The sequence below is a fragment of the Rattus norvegicus genome, chromosome 1, assembly GCF_036323735.1.
Source record: "Rattus norvegicus strain BN/NHsdMcwi chromosome 1, GRCr8, whole genome shotgun sequence".
NCBI classification, from domain to species: domain Eukaryota; kingdom Metazoa; phylum Chordata; class Mammalia; order Rodentia; family Muridae; genus Rattus; species Rattus norvegicus.
The window spans coordinates 224,446,469-224,468,660 of record NC_086019.1 but is presented as its reverse complement, the minus strand read 5'-3'; the positions used below and the strand labels follow the sequence as shown (position 1 = coordinate 224,468,660).

The window sequence follows — 22,192 nt, the reverse complement described above, 5'->3', positions numbered from 1 at the left end:
CTTGGGGGAAAAAAAACAGCTTTTCTTGGGCTCTTCTCTCTCACATGACTCTGAGGACACCACAGCCAGCCATGCCTCTGCCCTTGCAGTGCCCAGACTGTGTAGCTGACCCTTCTCCCCAAATCCTGAGCTATGCTTTGAGGATGTGGTTGTGATCCTACAGAATGCATGAACATCTCTTTGAATCAAACTATTTGTATTTGGATGATATTACTGTGTACAGTTAAACTCTCTTATATCTAGCAACAGATGTAGCTATCAGATAATAAATTAGGACCTTCTGTCATCTTTACTAGGCGAAAGAATGAAAAAAATGTCATTGAAACTCAAAAAATGACCACTAAGTGAGCGAGGTTGCCACGCCCTCCATTTCACTGCCCACCCAGACTATGTAAGTCTCTGTTTTTCTACCAGCATGTCGCTGAAACCTCCCTGTCCCCACTGACTCTTTCCTGGACCACCACTAAACTACTAGATTTTTTTTAATTGTCTAACTGGTTACCCACCATGGTAAAAACAATTGACAGTCTAACATGACTTCTTAGCTTCTCAAATCTTAACTTTTAATCATTTTTTTGTTACTTTTAATTGCCATGATTCCATTGGTAGGGAATGGTAATTTTATTACAATATTTTTAATAGCTACCTGCCTTTCAGTTTGTAACACTTATTTTTTTTAAAAAATTAGAAATATTGAGACCATTCAGCATGCCATGTGTTAAATTAAAATGAAAGTTTGGATTTGTTTTCTTTTAACCATATAAAAAGTAGTATGAAATGATTTCTAATGTGTTATCACTTGAAGGGTAAAATTTATCTGATCTTATTTTATTTTATGATTTCACTATGTAAGTAATATTGCATCTGCGTCTCTACAACCTGTCTGTACATTCACTGTTGGTATTTGATGTATGTTTCATAATGCTTGGATGCACAGTGCTTTAATTGGCATTTCTTATTTTTGAAGAAAAGTCAAAATGACATACTGTTTGTCTTAGTCACGGTTTGTATTACTGCACAAAACATCATGACCAAGAAGCAAGGTTGGGAACAAAAGGGTTTATTCAACTTACACTTCCACATTGCTGTTCATCACCAAAGGAAATCAGGACAGGAATTCACACAGGGCAGGAACTTGGAGGCAGGAACTGATGCAGAGGCCATGGAGGGGTGCTGCTTACTGGCTTGCTTCCCCTGGCTTGCTCAGCTTGCTTTCTCATAGAACCCAGGACTACCAGTCCAGGGACGGCACCACCCACAACGGTCTGGGCCCTCTCCGCCTTGATCACTAATTGAGAAAATGCCTTCCAGCTGGATCTCATGGAGGCATTTCCTCAAGAGAGGCTTCTTTCTCTTGCAATAAGTCCAGCTTGTGTCAAGTTGACACACAAAGCCAGCCTGTACACTATTCATCTGGCCAATGTGAACAAGGGGATTTGAATGAAATGTGGGGCTCTAGATAGAACCCCTTTGGAGAAGTAAGACAATTGCTACTAGAAAGTAGAGTGAATGGACACATTTGATCCTACTGGTGGATTTGTTACTAAAGATACCTCTTGATATTTTTCTCCTATTCTATGCTTTCTACCATTGTGTCCATTGAACTTATTCCTTTCATATTGAATGAGTCTCATATTTATTGACTGTGGTATGCATGATCTTATCTTTTAGCTCATGCACAGACTGATGTGAATCACGCATTCCTGAAGGATGTTACCTCTATTCTTTTGTCCTGTGGATGATTTGTCTAGACACCTATATGGTAACACTAAGTTCCTAACAGGACGCCCAGATTGTTATTTAATCTAAATTCTTGTCTCCAGAATGCTCACTGTTCCCTATGGATAGCTAACTACTAAAAGTATGAAGTTTAAAAATATCTTCAGAGATAAGAAGTAGTTTTCTCTCTGTTGGCCTTGCACTGATTTGCAGCACTAGCTTGGCCAGGTATCTGTTAGTCAAGCTTTGCCTCAGTTTTATGATCTTATGAGTTTCAAATGCACACAGTTTTGAACTTAATAAAGCCACTTTCAGGACTTGGAATGTGCTCTGTGGTAGAATGCTTGCCAACATGTGCAAGATGCTGGGTTCCAATTCTGGAAAACACACACACACACACACACACACACACACACACGAATGTCTCCCAGCCGTACACTCTACCCTACCCCTCTGATCTACTTTCTCTCCCTCCCTCCCTCCCTCCCTCCCTCCCTCCCTCCCTCCCTCCCTCCTCTCAAAACACAATTAAAATTGTGGTTGCACAATTTGTCTGTTATCTCTATACCAGGTCTTCATGCTGCAATGCTTAAATGTCACTTTGAATTCAGTCTTCTAAATCTCACAGGTTTGAATTAGTCGCACCTATATAGAAACTGATAAAAATCTGAAAAGAGAAAAAACTCTTATGGATTCTTTAGCTATCAATGTGACACATAAAGTTGTAAGCAGAAAACTAGTTTGGCAATGTACAAAGCTTCTATGCTTAAAAGAGAGTTTGACATCTCTATAATTCCCTGAAGAAACTAAATTACTACTTCAAGAGAGGATGAACGGATAACCCTGGTCCCTTTTAACTCTTTTCTCAGCAGAGAAGAGTTTGAGATTGTGATATTTTGTAGTGTATCTCAAGCTAAAATAAAAGCCATAAAGCTCTGATCCCCAAGATTTGAGAGTCATCAGGAGAGTTTTGCTTTGGTCTAAAATGTCTGAGTACTAGAAAGTAATGAAATGGATTTCCTGAACCACTGATTCTGAATCCAATTCAAAAATAAAATGGCAAGAATTCCAGTTAAGATTCAATCCTATCAGAATACATTCACACATGTCACTGAGAGACTATTTTGAAATTCAGTAAGCCTCTTCTTATTGGAGTTGTTCAAAACAAGAAACCGTGTTTCTGCCTACCCTCTGTCACTGGAGGTGGTGTGGTCTTGCAGATTAACAAGGCCATTTCAGGTGAGGCAAGTTAAATGGACCAGACTTGTCTATAGATACAGTAATGCAAGGAAGGGGAACAACAAGAGAAGAGGTGGAATTTAAGGAAATTAGTTCTGAGGCCCAAGAGCACACATCATGGAGACAGAAGATCAGGAGCTTGTGGCCTGCCCGTTTATAAAAATACTCTGTCTTTGAGAAGAAGGGTGGAAGAGAATTGGGTACAGTTCTTCCCTCAGAGGATATACTTAAGTAAAATTATTTATCATCTTGTTCATTATTCATTATTGTTGTTCATTATTCTAACACAATCTATTTTGTTGATAGTGTGCTGTCCTTGGATTTAAAAGATGGGCATGTAGAAACTGATGCGCACAGACCTATGTTCTTAGGTCAGTGGATGGTTTGTGTATGGTTGTCCCCCTTGTGGCCTTCCCACATGCACCTCGCCCATTTTTATTAGATTTGTGTGTGTAGGTACACAAGCGTATGGACATGCACATTCCACAGCACACATGTAGAGGTAAAAGGACAACTTGAGGAAGTCAATTCTTTCTACCCTGTCAGTTCCAAAGGTTAAAGTCAGGTAGGGATTGAACTCAGGTGATTAAGCTTTGTGGAAAGCGTTTGCTGAGCCCACTTGTCAGTCCTACCCCCACTATTTTACAGTTATATATCTCCAGTATACTGCTATTCTCATAATCTTTTGCTATTTTCTCCCGTCTGGGTTCTTGTTTTCATTTTATATTTTCAGTGACTTGGGGTTAATGATTTTGGAAAAATGGCCTCCTTATTTGTGCTTTCTGCTTTGCATAGATTACTTGGATGTTGAGAAACAATACACTGGCTCAGAGGTGTTTAAGAGAACAAAACCTGCTTATACTAACTAGTTTTATCAATACCATAAATCAGACGCATAAGCAAATGTAATGATGGGAGTGGGATTTTGAGAGCTTTAGGGTCACAAAATGGCTGAGAACCATAACTTGTCATAAATGATCAAGCAAGTGCATTGTTGTTTGTGTTGTCTGGACACTGGAATAGAGGAGACCAGTTGGGATAGCTGTAATTCAAGGCAAGGAGCATAAAAGGCCCAGAGTACAATGGAAAGGCAGACATGATATGATAAGGAAAATGATGTAAAGAAATCGGAGAGCAATGCTACTTGAATCATGAAACAGGGAGCTCTCTTTTGAAGTACATTTTTGAGCCACTTAGTGACTCCAGAACAATGAATTGGGTAATAGCAATGACTTCCAAGCAGGCTTATTCTAGATACTAATCTGATGACACTTTTATGTCCTAAGTTATTGGGATGTATTCATTGGTTCTATGAAATGTCCTACAAAATGACATGTACACAGCAAATGGGCAGATTCCCTGACAGTGACTGTTTTTCATTTCTCTAGTAAGTGATTTTGTACTCTTGACCTTAAGACCTCTGACATTCAGGAAAAAAACATGTTGTCCTTTCTTAGATTCCTTCAAGATGGGGACAATTACAGCTGTATGATATATTATGATCTCTGCCCAGTATTGTTATTATATTTATTGAGATGGATTTTTAATAATCCCACAATAAAGGACATGGCAAAAGATTGCCTCTGTAAAAATGACAGCCAGATATTATGCATTGTGAGGGCTTCACATATCTTCTTTGACCAATTTCTTTTTAGCTCTTGCCACTCTTAAAGCACAGCCTTCAGAAGTCACTTAATTTCAGGGATATGAATTCCTTTCTTAACATACAGCTGTAGTCTTTGGGTTTGCCATATGATTTTTGTAAATACTTAAGAAAATAGTAATTTTTTTAAAGATTTATTTATTTATAAGTACACTGTAGCTGTCTTCAGACACACCAGGAGAGGGCATCAGATCTCATTACAGATGGTTGTGAGCCACCATGTGGTTGCTGGGATTTGAACTCAGGACCTCTGGAAGAGCAGTCAGTGCTCCTAACCACTGAGCCATCTCTCCAGCCCGAAAATAGTAATTTTTGTTCGCATCCTGAGTTGCTATAAAATTGCTAGGCAGATAGACTGATAAGAAATATAGAGTTTATATTAACTGAATTAATAAGAAATTTAGAGCTTATAATGACTCTGAAGTCTACATTTGTGTGTGTGTGCGTGCATGTGTGTGTGTGTGTGTGTGTGTGTTGAAACCTGCTTTCTCTTTTTTTTAATATAATAGTTTGAAGTCATTTGTTTCCATTTTGTCCTTTGAGGGACCTTCAGAACCAGAAACTGTGTCTAGATTTGCCCCACCGTCCAATAGTATGTATCCTGGAAGCCTAAAATCCTCCCTATGTTCCAGCCACATATCACTGGACATCGCAGGACATAGTTAGATGTCACACATGTCCTATGAATTTTGGACAGAGTTGCCTGGTTGGTCATCTAGGTTGTAATCCTGCAAAAGGATGTCAAACTGAGTTGGAGAGTAGGAACTAAAACCTGACCTGGAAGCCATTCCACAAAACAAGTGTATTAGAGTGAGAAATACTTGCTTGCTCTGACATCATTCATACTAGCCTTTCATTTGCTTCAATCTTGACTTTCTCAGAACCTACTCATCAATAGAGTAGCCCAGCATTATTTACGTATAGATAGTTCATCCCTGCCTGTATCTTGAGGACTTGACAGAAGCTGAAGACATTCTACGTGAATGCAAGTGCCTCACCAAACTCTTATTACCCTTCTCCTTGTATTGTTGTATACATTCGCCCTTTTATACAACCAAACGAGACCAACACTTCATTAGTTTAAATGGTGATTATTTCATGTGAGGGTCCAGTCAGTCAAATCCCATTCCTATTTGGGTGAAGACTCCTCAGAACAGCACCATGTGCAGCTACAGGAAAAGGGAGCCAGAGAGAAAAGGCTCACTTTGAAGCATTTAGTGTATCACATCCATCTCTCTTGAACAGATCTTCCCCACAGGTCATCTTTTCTACAGAGACGGGGTTCTACCACAGATAGAGCTCTAAGCATGGAAGGAAAGCAATTTAAGGAAAACAGGAAAAAATGCTTTTGCTGAAATTCATATGTGCCTGTGTTTGGGCACTGTCATCCATGTCCCTGGCACATACTGTAGCACCATTTCCATGTAACCTATCAGAGTTAAGAATTGTAACTTGCTGTATCCATACTGAGATGGTCTGGGCACTGTCAGGATTGGTTCATGGTCCATAAGATGAACAAGAGGCAAAGGAGCCCTACAGGGCCCCTCTTTCAAAATGATGCCATAGCCCATCTCTTTGGCATTATTGAGAATGATGTTGGTGCATATGTCTTTAACACAGACCAGATCCCAAGTCACGAAGAAATCCTATAGATTAGTCCCCCACCAATTCTATGCATGTCTTCCTAAGGCCACTTCAGCTAGCTGGTAGTATGTAGTAACATGCCAGGCAGCCACACTGCAGAATCCATGTGGATACAGCTGTTGTGAAATAAATTGTTCCAGACCTCTGTTTTCCTTACACGTGTTCATGTCTTGCTAGCCCACGGCACTTCAAAGCAATTAAACTTCCATCACACTTCCCAGTAATGGCTACAACAGACTTCATTTTATAGGATTACACCACAAGCCATGCTTCACCCTGAACTCCCCGTTATCCTAGAAAGTGCCATAAGGAAGGGTATCATTATTATTCACAAGTAGAAATTGTTCCTTGGCACTCGGTGTCCATCTTGCATCCATGCATGCCTGCTTAGTTCTAATGAAAAAGAAAAGAGACTGTCCCAAGGATGGTTATAAAATAAAGTATCTTTTCCAGATGAACCTCTTCACATGCAGGGAAAATCCCTCGTAGAAATGGCTGAAGAAGGTCATTTCTCAGCAAGAACTGGGGAAGGCATGATGGGCCAGATGTTAGACTGAGTTCCAAGCCTCACATATTTCTTCTTCTGTGTGATATTTTAATGAGTTTAAAGAAGAGAGAAGTTTCTTTGCAGTTTGTTCAGAGTCATTTGAATAACTTAGTTGGAAGAAATACTGTGTTCCTAAGCAAAATAACCAATACATGTATATGTAGAAGCAGTTCTGATATCTGTGGGGTCTAGGCCTTCATACATGTTCTTTTAGTATTCATGAAAATTAGGTTCTTCTGCAAAATATAAAGACCATAACCTGTTAATATGACTATTAAAATTTTATTAGCTGGCACACAATAAAATAAATATGTAAAACAATATTCCCCTCTTGTTTAGAATTTCATCTGTGTGTAAATTTTTCTTACTTTTTATTTTATGCATATGGGTGTTTTTCCAGAATGTATGTCTGTTCTCCGTGTGCATGCCCTCAAAGGACAGAAAAGACATCAAATTCTCTGGGACTGGAGTTACAGTTGGAAGCCACCATGTAGTGGAGATCGAACCTATGTTCTCTGCAAGAGGAACCAGAGCTCTTAACTGCTGAACCACCTCTTTATCCCAGTGTATATTATTTTTAAGAAGCATATTCAATGCATAAAATTCTTTGACTTTCAAGGCAACTTGATGCAATTCCTACATTAGTTTGGTACATTGCAATGACGCAGTTGGCTTTATATTAAGGGGGTATTGGTTTGCTTTGGTTTTGTTTGTTTTACCTCAATTCAGGAAATCTCTGATTCTATCCTAATAATTTATAGAATTACCATGTTAAGTAATGTGCATCTAAAGAATTAATCATTTATACTTGAAGTAGGAGAAATAATATACTCATATTCTAATTCATAAAATTTTATTGATGCTTTTAGGGGAAAATAAACAGTATTCAAGGTACACACTAAAAGATAATGACATTATTCTGTGCTGGTAACTTTACAGACTTGTGCTTTGCCTGAGGGAAAAGGCACTGGAGGATCATGCTTATATCCTGTGCAGGCAAAGCCAGTTTAACCAGGCTAACCACAAAGAGTGTTCCTCCTTACCACCACCATTGCTAGAATGCTAGAGCACTAGCAAATCTCTCTCTCTCTCTCTCTCTCTCTCTCTCTCTCGTGTGTGTGTGTGTGTGTGTGTGTGTGTGTGTGTGTGTGTGTGTAGATTCCCCTTTGAAAATTGTATGTTGTCCTACAGTCTGATAAGGAACTTACTCTAAACATTTTTATCCTTATCAGTTGGCTGCCAGCTCAGTTTCTCGCAGTCTCTGCCAGTTGGACCCTGACCCTCTGTTTCAGATATCACCTCTTGAAGGAGAAGCATGCTATGGTTACGTTTCAGCCATACTCTGTCCTTACACAAGTAGAATGCCACAATAGTCTGAGCAAACTGCCTCATCGCTCTGATTCCCTATGGGCCATGTCCACTCCCTGCTCTGTGAACAGGCTCTGTAGATATCTTGCTGACCATAGTCTCCTGTGTCCTCACACTACTGACCTGGCCAGTCCACTGATCTCTGTGCTTCCTGTGATGCAAAGACAGCTTTTGTCACCGAATCTTCTCTACCTCCTTTAACCTCAGACATTCCTGAGACTCCCTAAAAATAGTTCTTTGAGAGTTCTGAAGGGAAGAGTCCACCTCAGACTCTTTCTCTCCCTCCTCTTCCTGGCCTCCTCCCTGGCCCCCACACTCCTCTCCTTCTACACCACTGCTCTTTTTCTTTTGCCAAACTGGATTTTTTTTTGTTTGTTTCCCACTCCATTACGAGGAGTGTTCTTAAGGACCTCGAGAAGGAAAGGAATGGGCTGAGAAGTGCAGCCCAGGAGGTGATCTAGCTTTCCTACACTGAGGATGAGGAGCCCAGCTGTAGGGCTTGAGTTCTTCCAGTGAGTGAGGCTTGGAGCTAGGTGAGCCAAAGGATCTGGGAATGGATGGGATGTTTGATGACCGGATCTCAGCACTTTCTCTACTGAGTGAAATATCACTGTGTCATTGGCTCAACTCTCACTCCAGGAAGACATAATCTGGAGACCAGACATGTGCTCAGTACAACTATCCTTTAGCCCTGCATCATGGGCCCTTTTTAATCATCTCATCTTGAGATGATTGTATTTTCCTACAAACGAGCAAAACTATCATCCAGATATGCCCTAGGCTACACTGGATCTCCCCAAACTGACGAAATAGTTTCCCCACCTCTGCTTAAGAAATATTTGAGTACCTTAGAGAAATTATTTAATTATCACAAACATGTTGGGAGCAAATAAATGAGAACTGGACAGATAATAATAATAATAATAATAATAATAATAATATGATGATGATGATGATGATGAGGAGGAGGAGGAGGAGGAGGATAGTAACAATAATAATAATAATTTGACCTTTGATGCTTTAGATATAGTGAACTCCACAAGCTAAACAATCAGTAAATATATATTTCTATATATGCATCTGTAATAAACTGTGTATGTGTGTGTGCACACATATGCATAATGTGTAGAAGAGAGGCCAGAATGTTTTCTAAACTCTGACTACGCAGCTTTGTAATGATGCGACCATCTGACTACTTGCAGCTGCTAAGCAAGCCCATCCCAAGGGGAGCTTTGAAGTGTAGCCCCCAGCAGACAGCCAAGTATCTGGAAACCTTCCCTGTGCAAGCTGTCAGTAGCACTTGTGCAGGCTGGCATGTTTAGAGTTGTTACTAGAGCCCAGGATTCCATAAAGAACAAGGAAAAAACAAAAACAAGCCATGTACCAAAATGCAGGTTCCAGCTGCTCTGTTGCATGCCCCTGCCCCCTGGAGACAGCACTTTGCACCATGGGACAGAAGTTTTTGGAACTGTAATTCCTCTTCCCTAAGAAGCTCCTGCCACTTTCACATGGAGTCTATGATACAGACTTTGAGAGGGTGTCAGAGAAGGGGAGGAGACAAAAAAAGGGTTAGGGTTAGGGTTAGGGTTAGGGTTAGGGTTAGGGTTAGGGTTAGGGTTAGGGTTAGGGTTAGGGTTAGGGTTAGGGTTAGTTCTCAGTGATGCTGAGAACACCTGTCCAGGGTCAGCTCTGACCCTCCAACATCAGGACCATGAAGAGCATCCCTTACCATCTTCTTACCCTTAAAGTTTACATATGATATTTTCATATTCCACTGCTCATTTTTGCTTGAAAAGAGCAGTAATTAGGTGTTGACATTATGCACATGGGGCATGGTACCTAAGACAGTGCTCCAGACCCTACTTCCTGCCTTTCTCTCCATGCTCTCCATTTGGCACTATTTGATTACATTGGTGCAAGAAGTGCTCCCCAGTTGGGGCATCTCTTCAGAGAATGAAGTTTAGAACATTGAGGATCAAATAACCCAAAAGTGCTAGGACTTCAACAGCTGCAGGCAGCTCTTTGATCTTTAGTTCAGATTTCTACATACACACACACATACACACACCCAGAGAGAGAGAGAGAGAGAGAGAGAGACAGAGACAGAGAGAGACAGAGACAGAGACAGACAGAGAGAGAGAGACAGAGACAGAGAGAGAAACAGAGAGAAACAGAGAGAGAAACAGAGAGAGAGAGAGAGAGAGAGAGAGAGAGAGAGAGAGAGAGAGAGAGAGAGAGAGAGCGCAAATGGCCACCCTCAAGTCAGGGATTGAGGTAAATGACTTTATTCTAGTCTTCCTTACAGGTCAATTGATTGATGGTAGACGACATCCAGCAGCCATGGGCAGCATTCATTTCTCCCAGGGTGGGATCCTATCCACTGTTCCCTATAGTATTTCCACTCCCCTCATCCCCTGATGTCCACTCTTTCACAAGCTACCGAATCTGGTGGTTCTTGTAGAAGAGCATGGCTTCATCACTGAGCTGAAGGACATCTTGTCTACCTCCTCGATTATGAACCAGAAGCTTCAGTCCTGGAGTCTGCATCTAACTGAAGCCTCCGCATCCATCAGAGCATAAGTCGATGCCTTCTACTTAGCTTACCTCATGACTATATGTGATTGGGGTATATGTCCTGTATGTGTATATGCATATGTATATATGTTGATGCTGTATTGGAAGAGTTTACTACATTACTGTGGCAGTTTCCTTTACAGCCTTTGTCTTTTTGAATGATTTCTTACTCTTTGGAAATACTTTTATATTTGCAGTAATTATACACTTTGATGCATTTAATTGTTTTTCATTATATATTAGCATTGTCACCTCACCTCACAGTTGGCTGAGAACACAAATAATTTTCTGTTCTGGATGATGTTAAATAGACAGTAGATTTCCATATCCTGTCTAAGCGGTGTGGTAACTAATTAGGCTCATGCAGGCTCAGCATGCCTTATCCTGGGGCCTGGAAGGGTTTTGACTTGGAGATACTTACATAGACATAATGCAGTATCCTGAGGAGCAGGCCCAGGTGTAAACAAGAAATTTCTTTATGCTTTCTGGAAATCTTATGCATGACTTAAATGTAATCATATGTAACACCATAGTATCCCTGCATTTTGACTCCAACTTGTTGCATAAGGCCAGATTTGGAATTTCCCATTGACCCCACGTCACTTCTACAAAAGTTCAGATTTTGGAACTGAACGTCGAATTTGGGATTTTTAGGTTAAGTACATTCATTTTGTGTTGATGAAGTACAGTGAAGTCAACTTCCAAATAGTCCAATGCTTGAACCCGTTTGTCAGCGTGTTCCATACCTTAGTGATCATGCACAGCAAAGCAAGCACAGCCTTGGTTCAGGCTGCTAAGTGATGGACGATTAGAGACAGAGGCTCTGTACCTCCTCCACAGCAGCTCTTGGACTGCCTGGGATGATGTATTTCCCAGGACCCTGGACTTCTGATTTTCAAGTCAAGCTAGAAGCCGGCATGGCATTTCATGTCTTGAATCAAAACACTTGGGAAGCAGAGGCAGAGACGCAAGATCTCTGAGTTCAAGGCCACCCTGGTCTACAGAGCAAGTTCATGGACAGCCAGGGCCACACAGAGAAACCCTATCTCAAAATGAAGTAGGAAGAGGAGGAGGAGGAGGAGGAGGAGGAGGAGGAGGAGGAGGAGGAAGAGAAGGAGGAAGAGAAGGAGGGAGGAAGGGAGGGAGGGAAGAAGAGAGAGAGGGAGAGAGACAGAACGAGTGAGAGAGACAGAGAGAGAGAATCCTGAGCCAACCTGGACACTTAATCCCTTTGGACCTCTCTCTGGAGAGAGTTCTATCAGGCTTCACTGGAAGATGACAGCTGGACCTTACTGTTAGATTCTTCCTGGTAGACTTCAAAGGTTCTCGTGGAGAGATGCTACTCACTCTATTTGCATGGTCCTTCAGTCACAGGCAAATTATTACATCTCTTCCAAGCTCCTTACGGAACGCCTGTGTGCTGGATGCTTGCTGTGTTTTTGGCAAAGCACAAAGCATTTTGCACATCTGACAGCTGGTAGCAGAAAGGCCCTCAATCACTTCAAGAAGCTCAAAAACTTAACAATTTTTTTTCTTAAAAAAAATTTAAAAAGCTGTGCCTCTTGTGTGCAGAAACTTCATTTCTTTTTCCTCCCTGATAAACTTCCTAGCTTTCTTTAAAACCTGGGTTTGTAGACCACTAGCTAAAGCCATTGCTTAAATGAACAGTATCTGCTTTCAAATCACATGGTTACTTACTTGTGTGCTCAGTGATTAACTTCTCTCAGTGTTTCTGCTCTCATCAGAAAATGGAAATACACCTGCCACAGAGTATTATCACTCTTCCTGCCTCCTCTTGTCTGTCTGGATGTTTCAACTCAGTAAGCTTTTAGATAACTCTGAATTAAAACTCATTATGCTTCCAGAACTAGACAATGCCACTTTTTGCAAGCTGAGCTGCCTGTGAGAGGCCTTTTTATATATTCTCCATCTCTAACTTACACATACAAAGGCATAAATGGGCACACAGTCCAAAGAGACACTTTCAAGTGATGTGCAATATTCAACCCCACCTTCTCAATATACTGGAGTGGAGCTGGCCCTCCCTCACATTACTTTAAAAAAAAAAAGAATTTTTTTTCCTGAAATACACTCAAGCAGTTTTGCTTCAAGATCATTAAAGACTTTTATACAAATGCTTTGTTTGCTCAATATCCTTGTAATAATTGACTTTTGAATATTAACTATTGTGTTGGAAGTGGATATTTGCTCCCTCTACTCACAGTCACGGAAATTTCTGGTTGGGATTCCTAACCGTATTAGTAATAATACCCTGCTTACAAAAGTTCTGTTTCTTACACAGAATGAGTTCTACTTGATCTTGTGAAATTATTTTCAGGCTTAAGTTTTGTGCAGAATTTGGCATAAGGTGCATAACTAATATGTATCCATTAGCAATAGAGTGGCCCTGCCACAGCCAGATGTTTGCACAGTACCTTCACCACCAGGGTGAATGTGTAAACTGTGTGCCTTGACTCTTAAGGAAATGTCGAAGGTTATTGATGACTTCACAAATGTTAGAGGGGAAGAAACAAAATTCTTTATCCCCATTACAGTTTTCTAATATGCATAACCGGACTGTTGAGTTCATAACTTTATATCTGTTCTATTCCTTCATCCCATAAGTATTTATGTAAGCTGGACCCCTCTGTAGCTGCTGGAGAAATTGCACTCTGTGCTTCATTGCTCATTAATGGGGAAGGACAGACAAGTAAAGATGTAACTCACATATTTTAACAAAAAAAAATCAGCATTTCTGAATTTGAGGTGATTTTGAGTGTGAAACTTTTACATTATATTTTAAAAATCATTGTTGTGTCCCAGCTTCTCGGTGTCATTTCTCCTCCTGATACCACATTTTTAAATAGCTTATCTGTTCAATATGTTCACTGTCTAATTATTTCCTCATCGATATTTATCAACAAAACAAAGAATAGGTTATCAATCTGCATAGAGGTGATGTACTGCCAACAGGAAAAATTAACAGATATAAAAATTAAAATCATATTTTCCTTCAGTTGGGTATCACTTTCTTAGACAATTCTGAGTATTTCAAGATACTAAAAATCTCCATTATTGACTTAACAACTTCCATTGGTCTGTTCCAGTTTCCACACTGATTGACCCTGGTCTAATGTTTTGTTTGTTTGTTTTTTGTTTGTTTGTTTGTTTGTTTTTCTGTTGAGCTCCTCTGCTTCCTTCTTTACATCTGTTTTCAGTGCTTCATGATCAGAACATGTCCCGAGAGGATAGGAATGGAATTGAAGGGGAAACAACGTATAGCCTTCATAATGACTCAAAGTGCTTGTCTACTTAACCCAAGAGGTTGCCTACCATGCATGAAGTGTAGGTGATATTTGAGGACCCTTGTCTAGTGGGGGTTAGCTGGACAGGTTTGGGGCGGGGTCATACAGAGGAGCATGGTAAATGTAGCTGAACTAGACTCAGGTGCTCCTGGATAGAACTGCCCAAGAGGTTGAAGTGACCTTCCATCGCCATTGCTCTCCCCAGCATCCTCCCCTTCAGACCCTCCTCCACATGCCAATCAAATCTTCAATCTTATTATTGAACTGGATTAAAATTGTAAGTTGTGTTAGTTTAAAATCAGAAATATAGGGGATACTTGACAGGGATAGAAAACTTAGCAGAACACTGTTAATAAAAATTCAGCTTCCACAGGGAAAGAAAATACTTTAGATTATGTGTAATAAAGGGCTATTGAGCATGTGGGCAATGACTAAATAAGGGGAGAGAATTCACAAAAGATTTCCATCACTTTATTTCCATAAGCTTGGCCTTTTTTTCCGCCCATTTGTTACATTTATTGTGTTGTTGTCGTTGTTGTTGTTGTTTTCCTTTATTTAGTTTTATGGTTTTGTTTTGGTTTTTATTGCTTTTATTTTTACAGTGCAGTCATTAACACCCTCCTAGTTCAACTCCCACAGTTCCTCATCCCTTCTTTCTACCCAAGTCTCCAAGAGGATGTTCCTACTCCCCCTCCCCCCTCCTCCCTCAAGACCCCCCCACCCCGGGTCCTCAAGTCTCTAGAGGGACATCTTCTCTCACTGAAGCTTGACCTTTTCAAAAAAATCTTGTTGTTGAGCATGGAATATTAACTGTCCATGTTTATAGAAGAGTGCAGTGTTTTAGTACATGCATATAGTATAAACCAAACCAAGATAATTTAGATTTTTCTATCTCCTTATCATCTCTATTCTCAGAAAGCCAGACCACCCCCCGCCCCCGTGGAAAACATAGCATGGGTTAGTATAAACTGTAGCTTCTGATTATGGACTAGGAGCTAGACTGAAACTCTGTTAGCTGTTTTACACCCATCCCCCATCCTCCCTGCCCTCGGTCTTCATGTGCATTCCCATTTGCTATCTCTCATATTTGATGTTTCTCTTTCTCTTTTTAATAACTTTATATTACATTATCAAACTGAAACAAACTATTATTCATAGGAATTACCCATTTGGTTGAGGTTACTAATGACTTCATTTGTTTGTATTCTTTCCTTGGTATATTTGCTTTTTAATGAAGAAAAAGACTTTAAGAAAAATTTATAAATAAGAAAAGTTATGAAGCTGTATATATTTAACATTCCTACATGTTTTCTTGCCATGACAAAGTAGGTTTATTTTTAAATTATTTACTATGGCTGGTCTGGCCTAGGACCTGATTAGGAAACAACGTGTAAGTTTTTTCACCTGGGAAGTTGTATAATACTACTCAGTGAGCAGTGGCAGGTTACATCATGATATCCCCAAACAAGAAAATTGTGGATAAAGTATTTTAATTTGTGTTAGGTGTCAAATCCAGTACAAATGGCCAAAGTGCCTATTTACCATATCAAAGTGGATCTGGCCCCCCTGCCAGGTTCTCCCAGCATCCCTCAGTCTGGAGCTGGGGACTGAACCCAGGGCCTTGCGCTTCCTAGGCAAGCGCTCTACCACTGAGCTAAATCCCCAACCCCCAGTCTCTACCTCTTACAGGGCCCTTCAGGCTGGCATGCCCCAACTCCCTCTCCAGCCCAGGGATTGGGGCCGGGCTGCTCTTCCTATCAAATCCAGCCGCTTTGGTTACCTGGTCTTTTTGTCTGTTCTCTGGGCCAATCTCTTAGCCCAGGCTACCCCTCTTAGTTGGCAAATGCTCTCCCCTCTCCCCTGCCAGCCTTGCCTCATATGGCTCCAGGCCATGTCCACTCTGGATTCTCCTAGCTGTCCCTGCCTCTAGTTATGATCTCCTTTTTGTCTACAGTAAACCTTCTCCTCCACCATACCTAGGAACAGTCCTGTCCATTCCGCTTTATTTCTTGTTTTCATTCATCTTGTTTGCTAAATATTATATGATAATCAAACAGAATGAATCAACGTATTTCTGAGTTTGGATATAAGAGAGCATTAGGCCACTCCCTCCATTAAGGATTTTATACTGAAGCTGCATGAGTTAGCAGTTAGCAGTGATATAGCTTTAAAACACTCTGCATTGTACTGTGCCTGTCACACAGAGACCCCAAAGGATGGAGGATGGGCAGGGGGATGGGGGGATAATGAGTGGACAGAGGGGTGAGCAGAAAGGCAGGTGGGTTCACAAGTTATAGGACTACAAAGAAGAAGACTGCTAGACAACATTGGTTGGATTTCAGTGAAACTCTTGACTTTTTATTGATCACAGAGCACTTCAGGAAGTAGACAAATCAGCTAGGTGTTTGGGAGTGCAGAGAGTAGATAGTCTGTTTTGTGCCAAAGATGAATAAGGAAAGTTAGATGGGGCTTTATATAGGTAAAGTCAGTAAGGTTTTCACCAGACACTGGAACAGAGGGGCTTCTGTGGACCAAAGGTTCATTGAGGAGGTCCCTTTCAAATTTGCACAGCACGGTATCCAAAAAGAATTATGAATTTAAGCAACACATAGACATGGGCAAGTATGGGAAATTTTTCATAAAATAGTTAATGTAATAATAAAAAATTTTTAGGAAAAATCAGAAGTTTAACTCTGTGTTGATGATAAATACATGACTGTCGTTTAAATCAAAATTGAGATTTTACATATTCCACAGGGATTTTAAAGTATTTTTAGAAGGAACTGAGTGTGTAGACCATCAGTAAAATAATTATGTTTAACTGGCATTTTGGAGACAGTTACATCAAATTCATCTCTAGTCATCTTAGATCACATCATATTCTAACTGAAAACTAATGGAATTTAAGACAAGAAGCTGATATAAAAGTCTAAAAAGACCTCCAAATATTTATGCATATAATTTACTGAAATTTTATTTGCTACAAGAAAGGTAATAATTTATGCCTTTGGGGGTATTTAACCTAGTTACTAGATCTGTCAGAAAATTGATACTTCTTACCTGCGAATTCTACCTACACTGAGAAATTATATGTATTATCAATTTTCTTTAAAGCTATTAGTAATTTTATCTCATAAAATCAACGATGTCTTATTTTTAAAGCGAATGGTTTAATACAAATGGATCTTGGATCCAAATAGTCCGGGGTTGGAATCCAGCTTCACCACTGAGTCACCGATCAGCTTGGAGAAGCATCTCTCTGTGCCTTGGTATCTTCATCCACGAGAGATGACAGTAATCACCCTAATTGGAAGGACAAATATAAAATGTAGACTAGGGTCTAACATGTGGGAACAATTCATAAATGATTGTCATATTGCTAGTAATGTTGCAGAATCAATGAATGGTGCACAGTGATCTTATCTCCCTATGATTGTTTTGCTTCTCAAGACTTGCTGGACATATGGTCAGGATCCCCTAGGTTATGGCTGGGGTCTCTGTTGAATGGTATAGTGAGTTGTGAGTCGGTGTGGGTAGCAAAGGTAGATCTAATCATAGTAAAACTGACCTACCTCTTGCCTTCCACAGTGAGCCATCTCTATGGATTTGGACTGATGGATGCTGAAGCCATGGTGATGGAGGCAGAGAAGTGGACAACTGTTCCTCAGCAGCACGTGTGTGTGGAGAGCACGGACCGACAAATCAAGTAATGCTTGCTGCCTAGTCGCAGCGTGACAAGCCCCAAAACAAGGCCAATGCAGCTGCTGTAAAACATGGAAGCCGGATGCATCTATCCGCTGCTTCTTCCTAGTGTAGTTATAAACTTGAGATAGAATGTTATACTCAAAGATCTTTCAAAGGGAAGCGTCCCTTCCGAGGGAAACCCTGTACTTGTAGGCTGTTCTACATTTCCTGCTTGTCAATATCCTCCTTGCTTGTTGAAGCAAGAATTCTCCAGATCTTTATGTTCCTCAAACTTAACCACATACTCTGTATGTCTCCAAAGACAATGGTAAAACAGATAGCAGGTGTGCTTGCAAATGCCTGAGAGTCATGGGGCCTGTTCTCCAGTGTTAGCGGCACACACTCAGACGCTATATTTTCAGTGTTTGCCTGGCAGTGTGTGAAGTTGTTCCTAGGTGCTTGATCCAAAGAACAGGATTCATCTCAGGGGCCTTTCTAGAGTTCCTGGCTTTCTTCTGAGAAACCGCTCTGCCTGGGAATATTTACTTATGGTTTGTGATGAACGTGAAGCCTTATAATCCTGGAGGAAATGTGTTAGTAAGCAAAATGAAAATAGGATAAAGTTGTGGTTTCGTTTTGTTTTAAAAATTTTCCCCATTTATCTCTTTCATGGTGCAGAGTGAGAAAGCAAAAGTAAAGGGGTGGGGAAACTAATCAGTATTTATTTACCTAGCATTTATTACAGATAAAAACCCCTTGGTTTCCCATCTCTTCTCACTTGCATCTTTCCCTTTAAATGGCCCAGTTACTTGAGTGTTTGGCACTGTTGTCTCCTAATATCCAGCAGCCAGCTGCTGCCTGTGTCTTGTACTCTCACTTCAAATCCCAAGGCCCATTGATTTCTCTCATGTCTTTTGTTCAAACCCACACACTCTCTCTCTCTCTCCTGCCAGGACCATTCGCCCAAACAGTGCAGTGCGCTCCATCTACAAAGCCTCAGGCTGCTCGGATAATCCCAACCATCATGTCAATTACCTGGAGCATGTAGTCGTGCGTATTACCATCACACATCCACGGAGGGGAGACCTGGCCATCTATCTGACCTCACCCTCAGGAACAAGATCCCAGCTTTTGGCCAACAGGTACAATGAGGACCTCTCCCTACCAGGGGGCTATACTTGCTATTCTTCAAGGTAGATAGAAATAGCGGCTCTTTATTCCTATCCTGGGAACCCACTGAGTGGCCCTTGGGTGCTGTACTTTCTCAGTATCTAAGTAGGGTGAGAAGTTGCCGAGCATCCGTAGGCATGGGAGGGTGGCATTGTATAGTCGAGTACTAAAAGGGCTCTGCAGAAAGGTTGAAGACCAGTTGTTCTTTATTATAAAGAGGAATTGCAGAGCACTCCAGGAAAGAGACAGTGGGAACACTGTAGATGAAAAGGAGTGAGAACACAGCCTCTGAGATCTTCACGTTCATTTCATTTCTATGCTTCCACTTCCTATGTTCTTCTCCTAAACAGGGGTTGGGGAGAGGGTGTGCAAAGAGGCTTAATACTTTAACAATGAATTGAAGTTTTGCCAGAACATGTGTGCAGGTGGAAGGGATGTGAGGATTCCACTTTGTGAAACCCTGAGGCACTCCCTCCTTACCCTCTCCCTGCCATACAAAAGGGCCTCAGCTGCTGCCCACAAGCTAATTGTCGAACCTGCTTCTTCCCTACAAACAATGCATGATTAATAGATGGCTCAATAGCGGTTCCAAAGCCAGGGGCAGCCTTTCTTGCTTGCTTTATTTTTTTCCTTTCTCTCTTTTCTTTGTCATTATTCATCTGAGTTTAACTTGAAAGAGTATCCTGGTGAAATGCTATGAAACTCAAGTCAGGTTTCACTTATACATGCCTCTGTGTCCTAAGTTCACCCGTCCCTTGCAAAAAGCTGCCTTCTGCTACTGCTGCTTGCTAGGAAAACTCAATCCCTTCTGTTGGGTTTTAACTGCACTTTACCATCTATTATTGACACCCCACTGAAGGACTTCAGCAAAGAAACCCACCAGCTGATAGGCTACGGATGCCATCACAGGCATCTGGTGGCCCACAGGGTCACTGGCTTCAGGGCACACACATGTTCCTCCACAGCCCACATCTGCTTTGCTGTTAGCAAAGTGCTGAGTGTAAGACTATTCCAGAGCTTGTATTCTTGACCTGCACTTAGGTTTACCTCAGCCTCCCCCACTCAGGTTTGCAGCAGTGTCTTAACCTGAGGCATCTTAAGGGATTGCTCGCCACAACTCCTTCTGAGTCTGAAGATGGGTACCATCAGAAAGCAGTAGCGAGACTGGAGAGAGTTGGAGGCACAGAGAAATGCCAAATTTGTGATGAGGTGCAATAGGCTACAGCTCGTCTGTAACATTTTTCTGAGGAGCTGGCCCTTTAAATGTGAAGTAACTGCATGGCTGGACCTGGTCCCAAGGCCACACACACAGCTCGCCTGCCATTCCTGTACTTGACACAGGAAGTATCCCTCCTACCTAGGGCACTAAAGAAAGGTGGCTTCTCCTGGCATTCTTTTCCTCTGACACAGCCCAACTGCCCCATTTTATTGCAGGAAACCAGTCTTCAATATCTCTTAGTTTCTGACTCAGTGGCAGGGAGACCTTGTGACTGCCAACGTGGCCATAAGTCAACCGTCATTCCTGGCTTAGGAATCAAAGAGCTGAGAGGTGGGGACAGGACAGGACACAAGACACAAAAAGGGGTGGAGAGGCATGAAGAAAAGCCCTGCTGTGCTCTGGTGTCTTTCATGTTGGTCTCCAAGACAGTTCTTTGCCTTGAGGAAGAGATGAATATGGCAGGATTTAGAAGGAGTCTGTGGGCCCGAGATTATTCCTTAAAGCAGTGAACACTTGCTGTTCCCGACATTCAGCCTGGGTTTTGAAGAGCGAAGATTCTAAGCTGAGTATGGTGGTACCTGCCTGTAACGCCAGCTCTAGCAAGGCTGAGACCAGAGGATTGTGAGTTCAAAGCCAACTTGAGCTACATAGCACAAACCTGTCTCAGAAAGAAAGGAAGAAAGAAAGAAAGAAAGAAAGAAAGAAAGAAAGAAAGAAAGAAAGAAAGAAGAAAGAAAAAGAAAGAGAGAAAGAAGAAAGAGCATAGAAATTTCCAAAGAAAAGCATTTTAACAAAGTCACAGTGAAAAAGAAGGAATTAAACTTTTAAAGCAATTTCTCTAACACCGCTGTTAGCGTTCATACATTCACCTATGGTGGCAGAGGTGTTGTCTGTCCTCACCCTGTCTGCATGCTTACTAGCCTGGATGCCACCTTAGGAAACTCCACATGGACCTTTCAGTATGGTTTGGTTTGCTTTGGTTTTTCAGACAGGGCCTCACTGTGTAGCCCTAGCTGACCTAGAAGTGGCTGTGTAGACCAGGCTGACCTCAAACTCACAAATCTACCAGGCTCTGCCTCCAGAGTGCTGCAATTAAAGGCATGAGCCACCACGCTCAGCTACCCCAAGGCTTTGAAGCAGTCTGTCCACCTAGGTCTTATTCAACGCCAACCACAGAAGCAAAAGTCCTAGCCCCACTTAGATTCAGGTTGTTGCCACGTGCCACCTCCCCCAGGCTCTCATTTTCCTTGACATTTCTCAGAGGGATTTCTTTACAATTGTTTATCCATTGACCACTGCAGTTCCTGGACAGTCTGGTTTCTACAGAGTGCTGTACATGGCGGTTACATCTCTGTGGGCCGTCTGGATCCCCTCAGTGGGTCCCTGTCCCTACTGCTGGGCAGCTCCTGTGGAGAACAGCTGTTGAGGGGATAGTGGTTTACCCAAGCAGGCTGCAGGTGCTAAGTGCTGCAGGGCACTCAGCAGCATTCAGAACTCTAGGCCAGTTTGAGCTTTGTGCCCCATTAGCCTGAAAGCTGGCTTCCCTGGCAAGCCACCTCCGTGATTTAGTGGGTTGGAGCTACGGGTCAACAGAATTGTCCTGGGGTGAACAAATAGCTGTTTCTTGTCCTATTTCTTCTTCCTCAGCCCACCTCTTGGCCAATATTCCCTGACTATCCAAAAGCTGAACTGATTTCAGAGCATGTGCCTTACTCCAGGGAGAATCTGGAGGTCAGAGGGAGAAGTTGCTGGGTCTGGAGTCCTTTGAAAACTCTTAGATGAGAGAACTTTCAAACACTGTGTGAGAAGTTTCCAAACAAAACCCTGTCTCACCAAACTCTTCCATCGGTTATACTTGTTAGAATTATGATCAGCTCTCCTCCAACTCCGCACCCGCCCCCTCCATCTCACTTCCTTTTAGACTTAGCTTAATTGTCGTGGCTCTCTGTTCCAGTGTTTGGCCTCAGAATGAAAGATGAAACTTCGCCTCCCTTCCTAAATTTGATTATGGGAACGTATTTCTGCTTCTGATTAGTCCCAAGTAGAGAGAAGTTACACTC

The 22,192-nt window shown here is 41.6% G+C and overlaps 1 protein-coding gene across 5 annotated transcripts in view; it reads left to right on the top strand.

Annotated features, from left to right (window-relative positions):
- Pcsk5 (proprotein convertase subtilisin/kexin type 5) overlaps positions 1-22,192 on the top strand; it is a 430,528-nt gene that overhangs the window by 225,690 nt on the left and 182,646 nt on the right. For 4 of the 5 annotated variants that reach the window (XM_039109729.2, XM_039109692.2, XM_063264264.1 and 1 more), the window contains exons 11-12: positions 17,648-17,765; positions 18,697-18,885. In XM_039109729.2, coding sequence (XP_038965657.1) covers positions 17,648-17,765; positions 18,697-18,885 — 307 coding nt within the window. Of the gene's footprint in view, positions 1-296; positions 392-17,647; positions 17,766-18,696; positions 18,886-22,192 lie in introns of those variants that run through there. The other variant, XM_039109772.2, reaches the window with a different exon arrangement.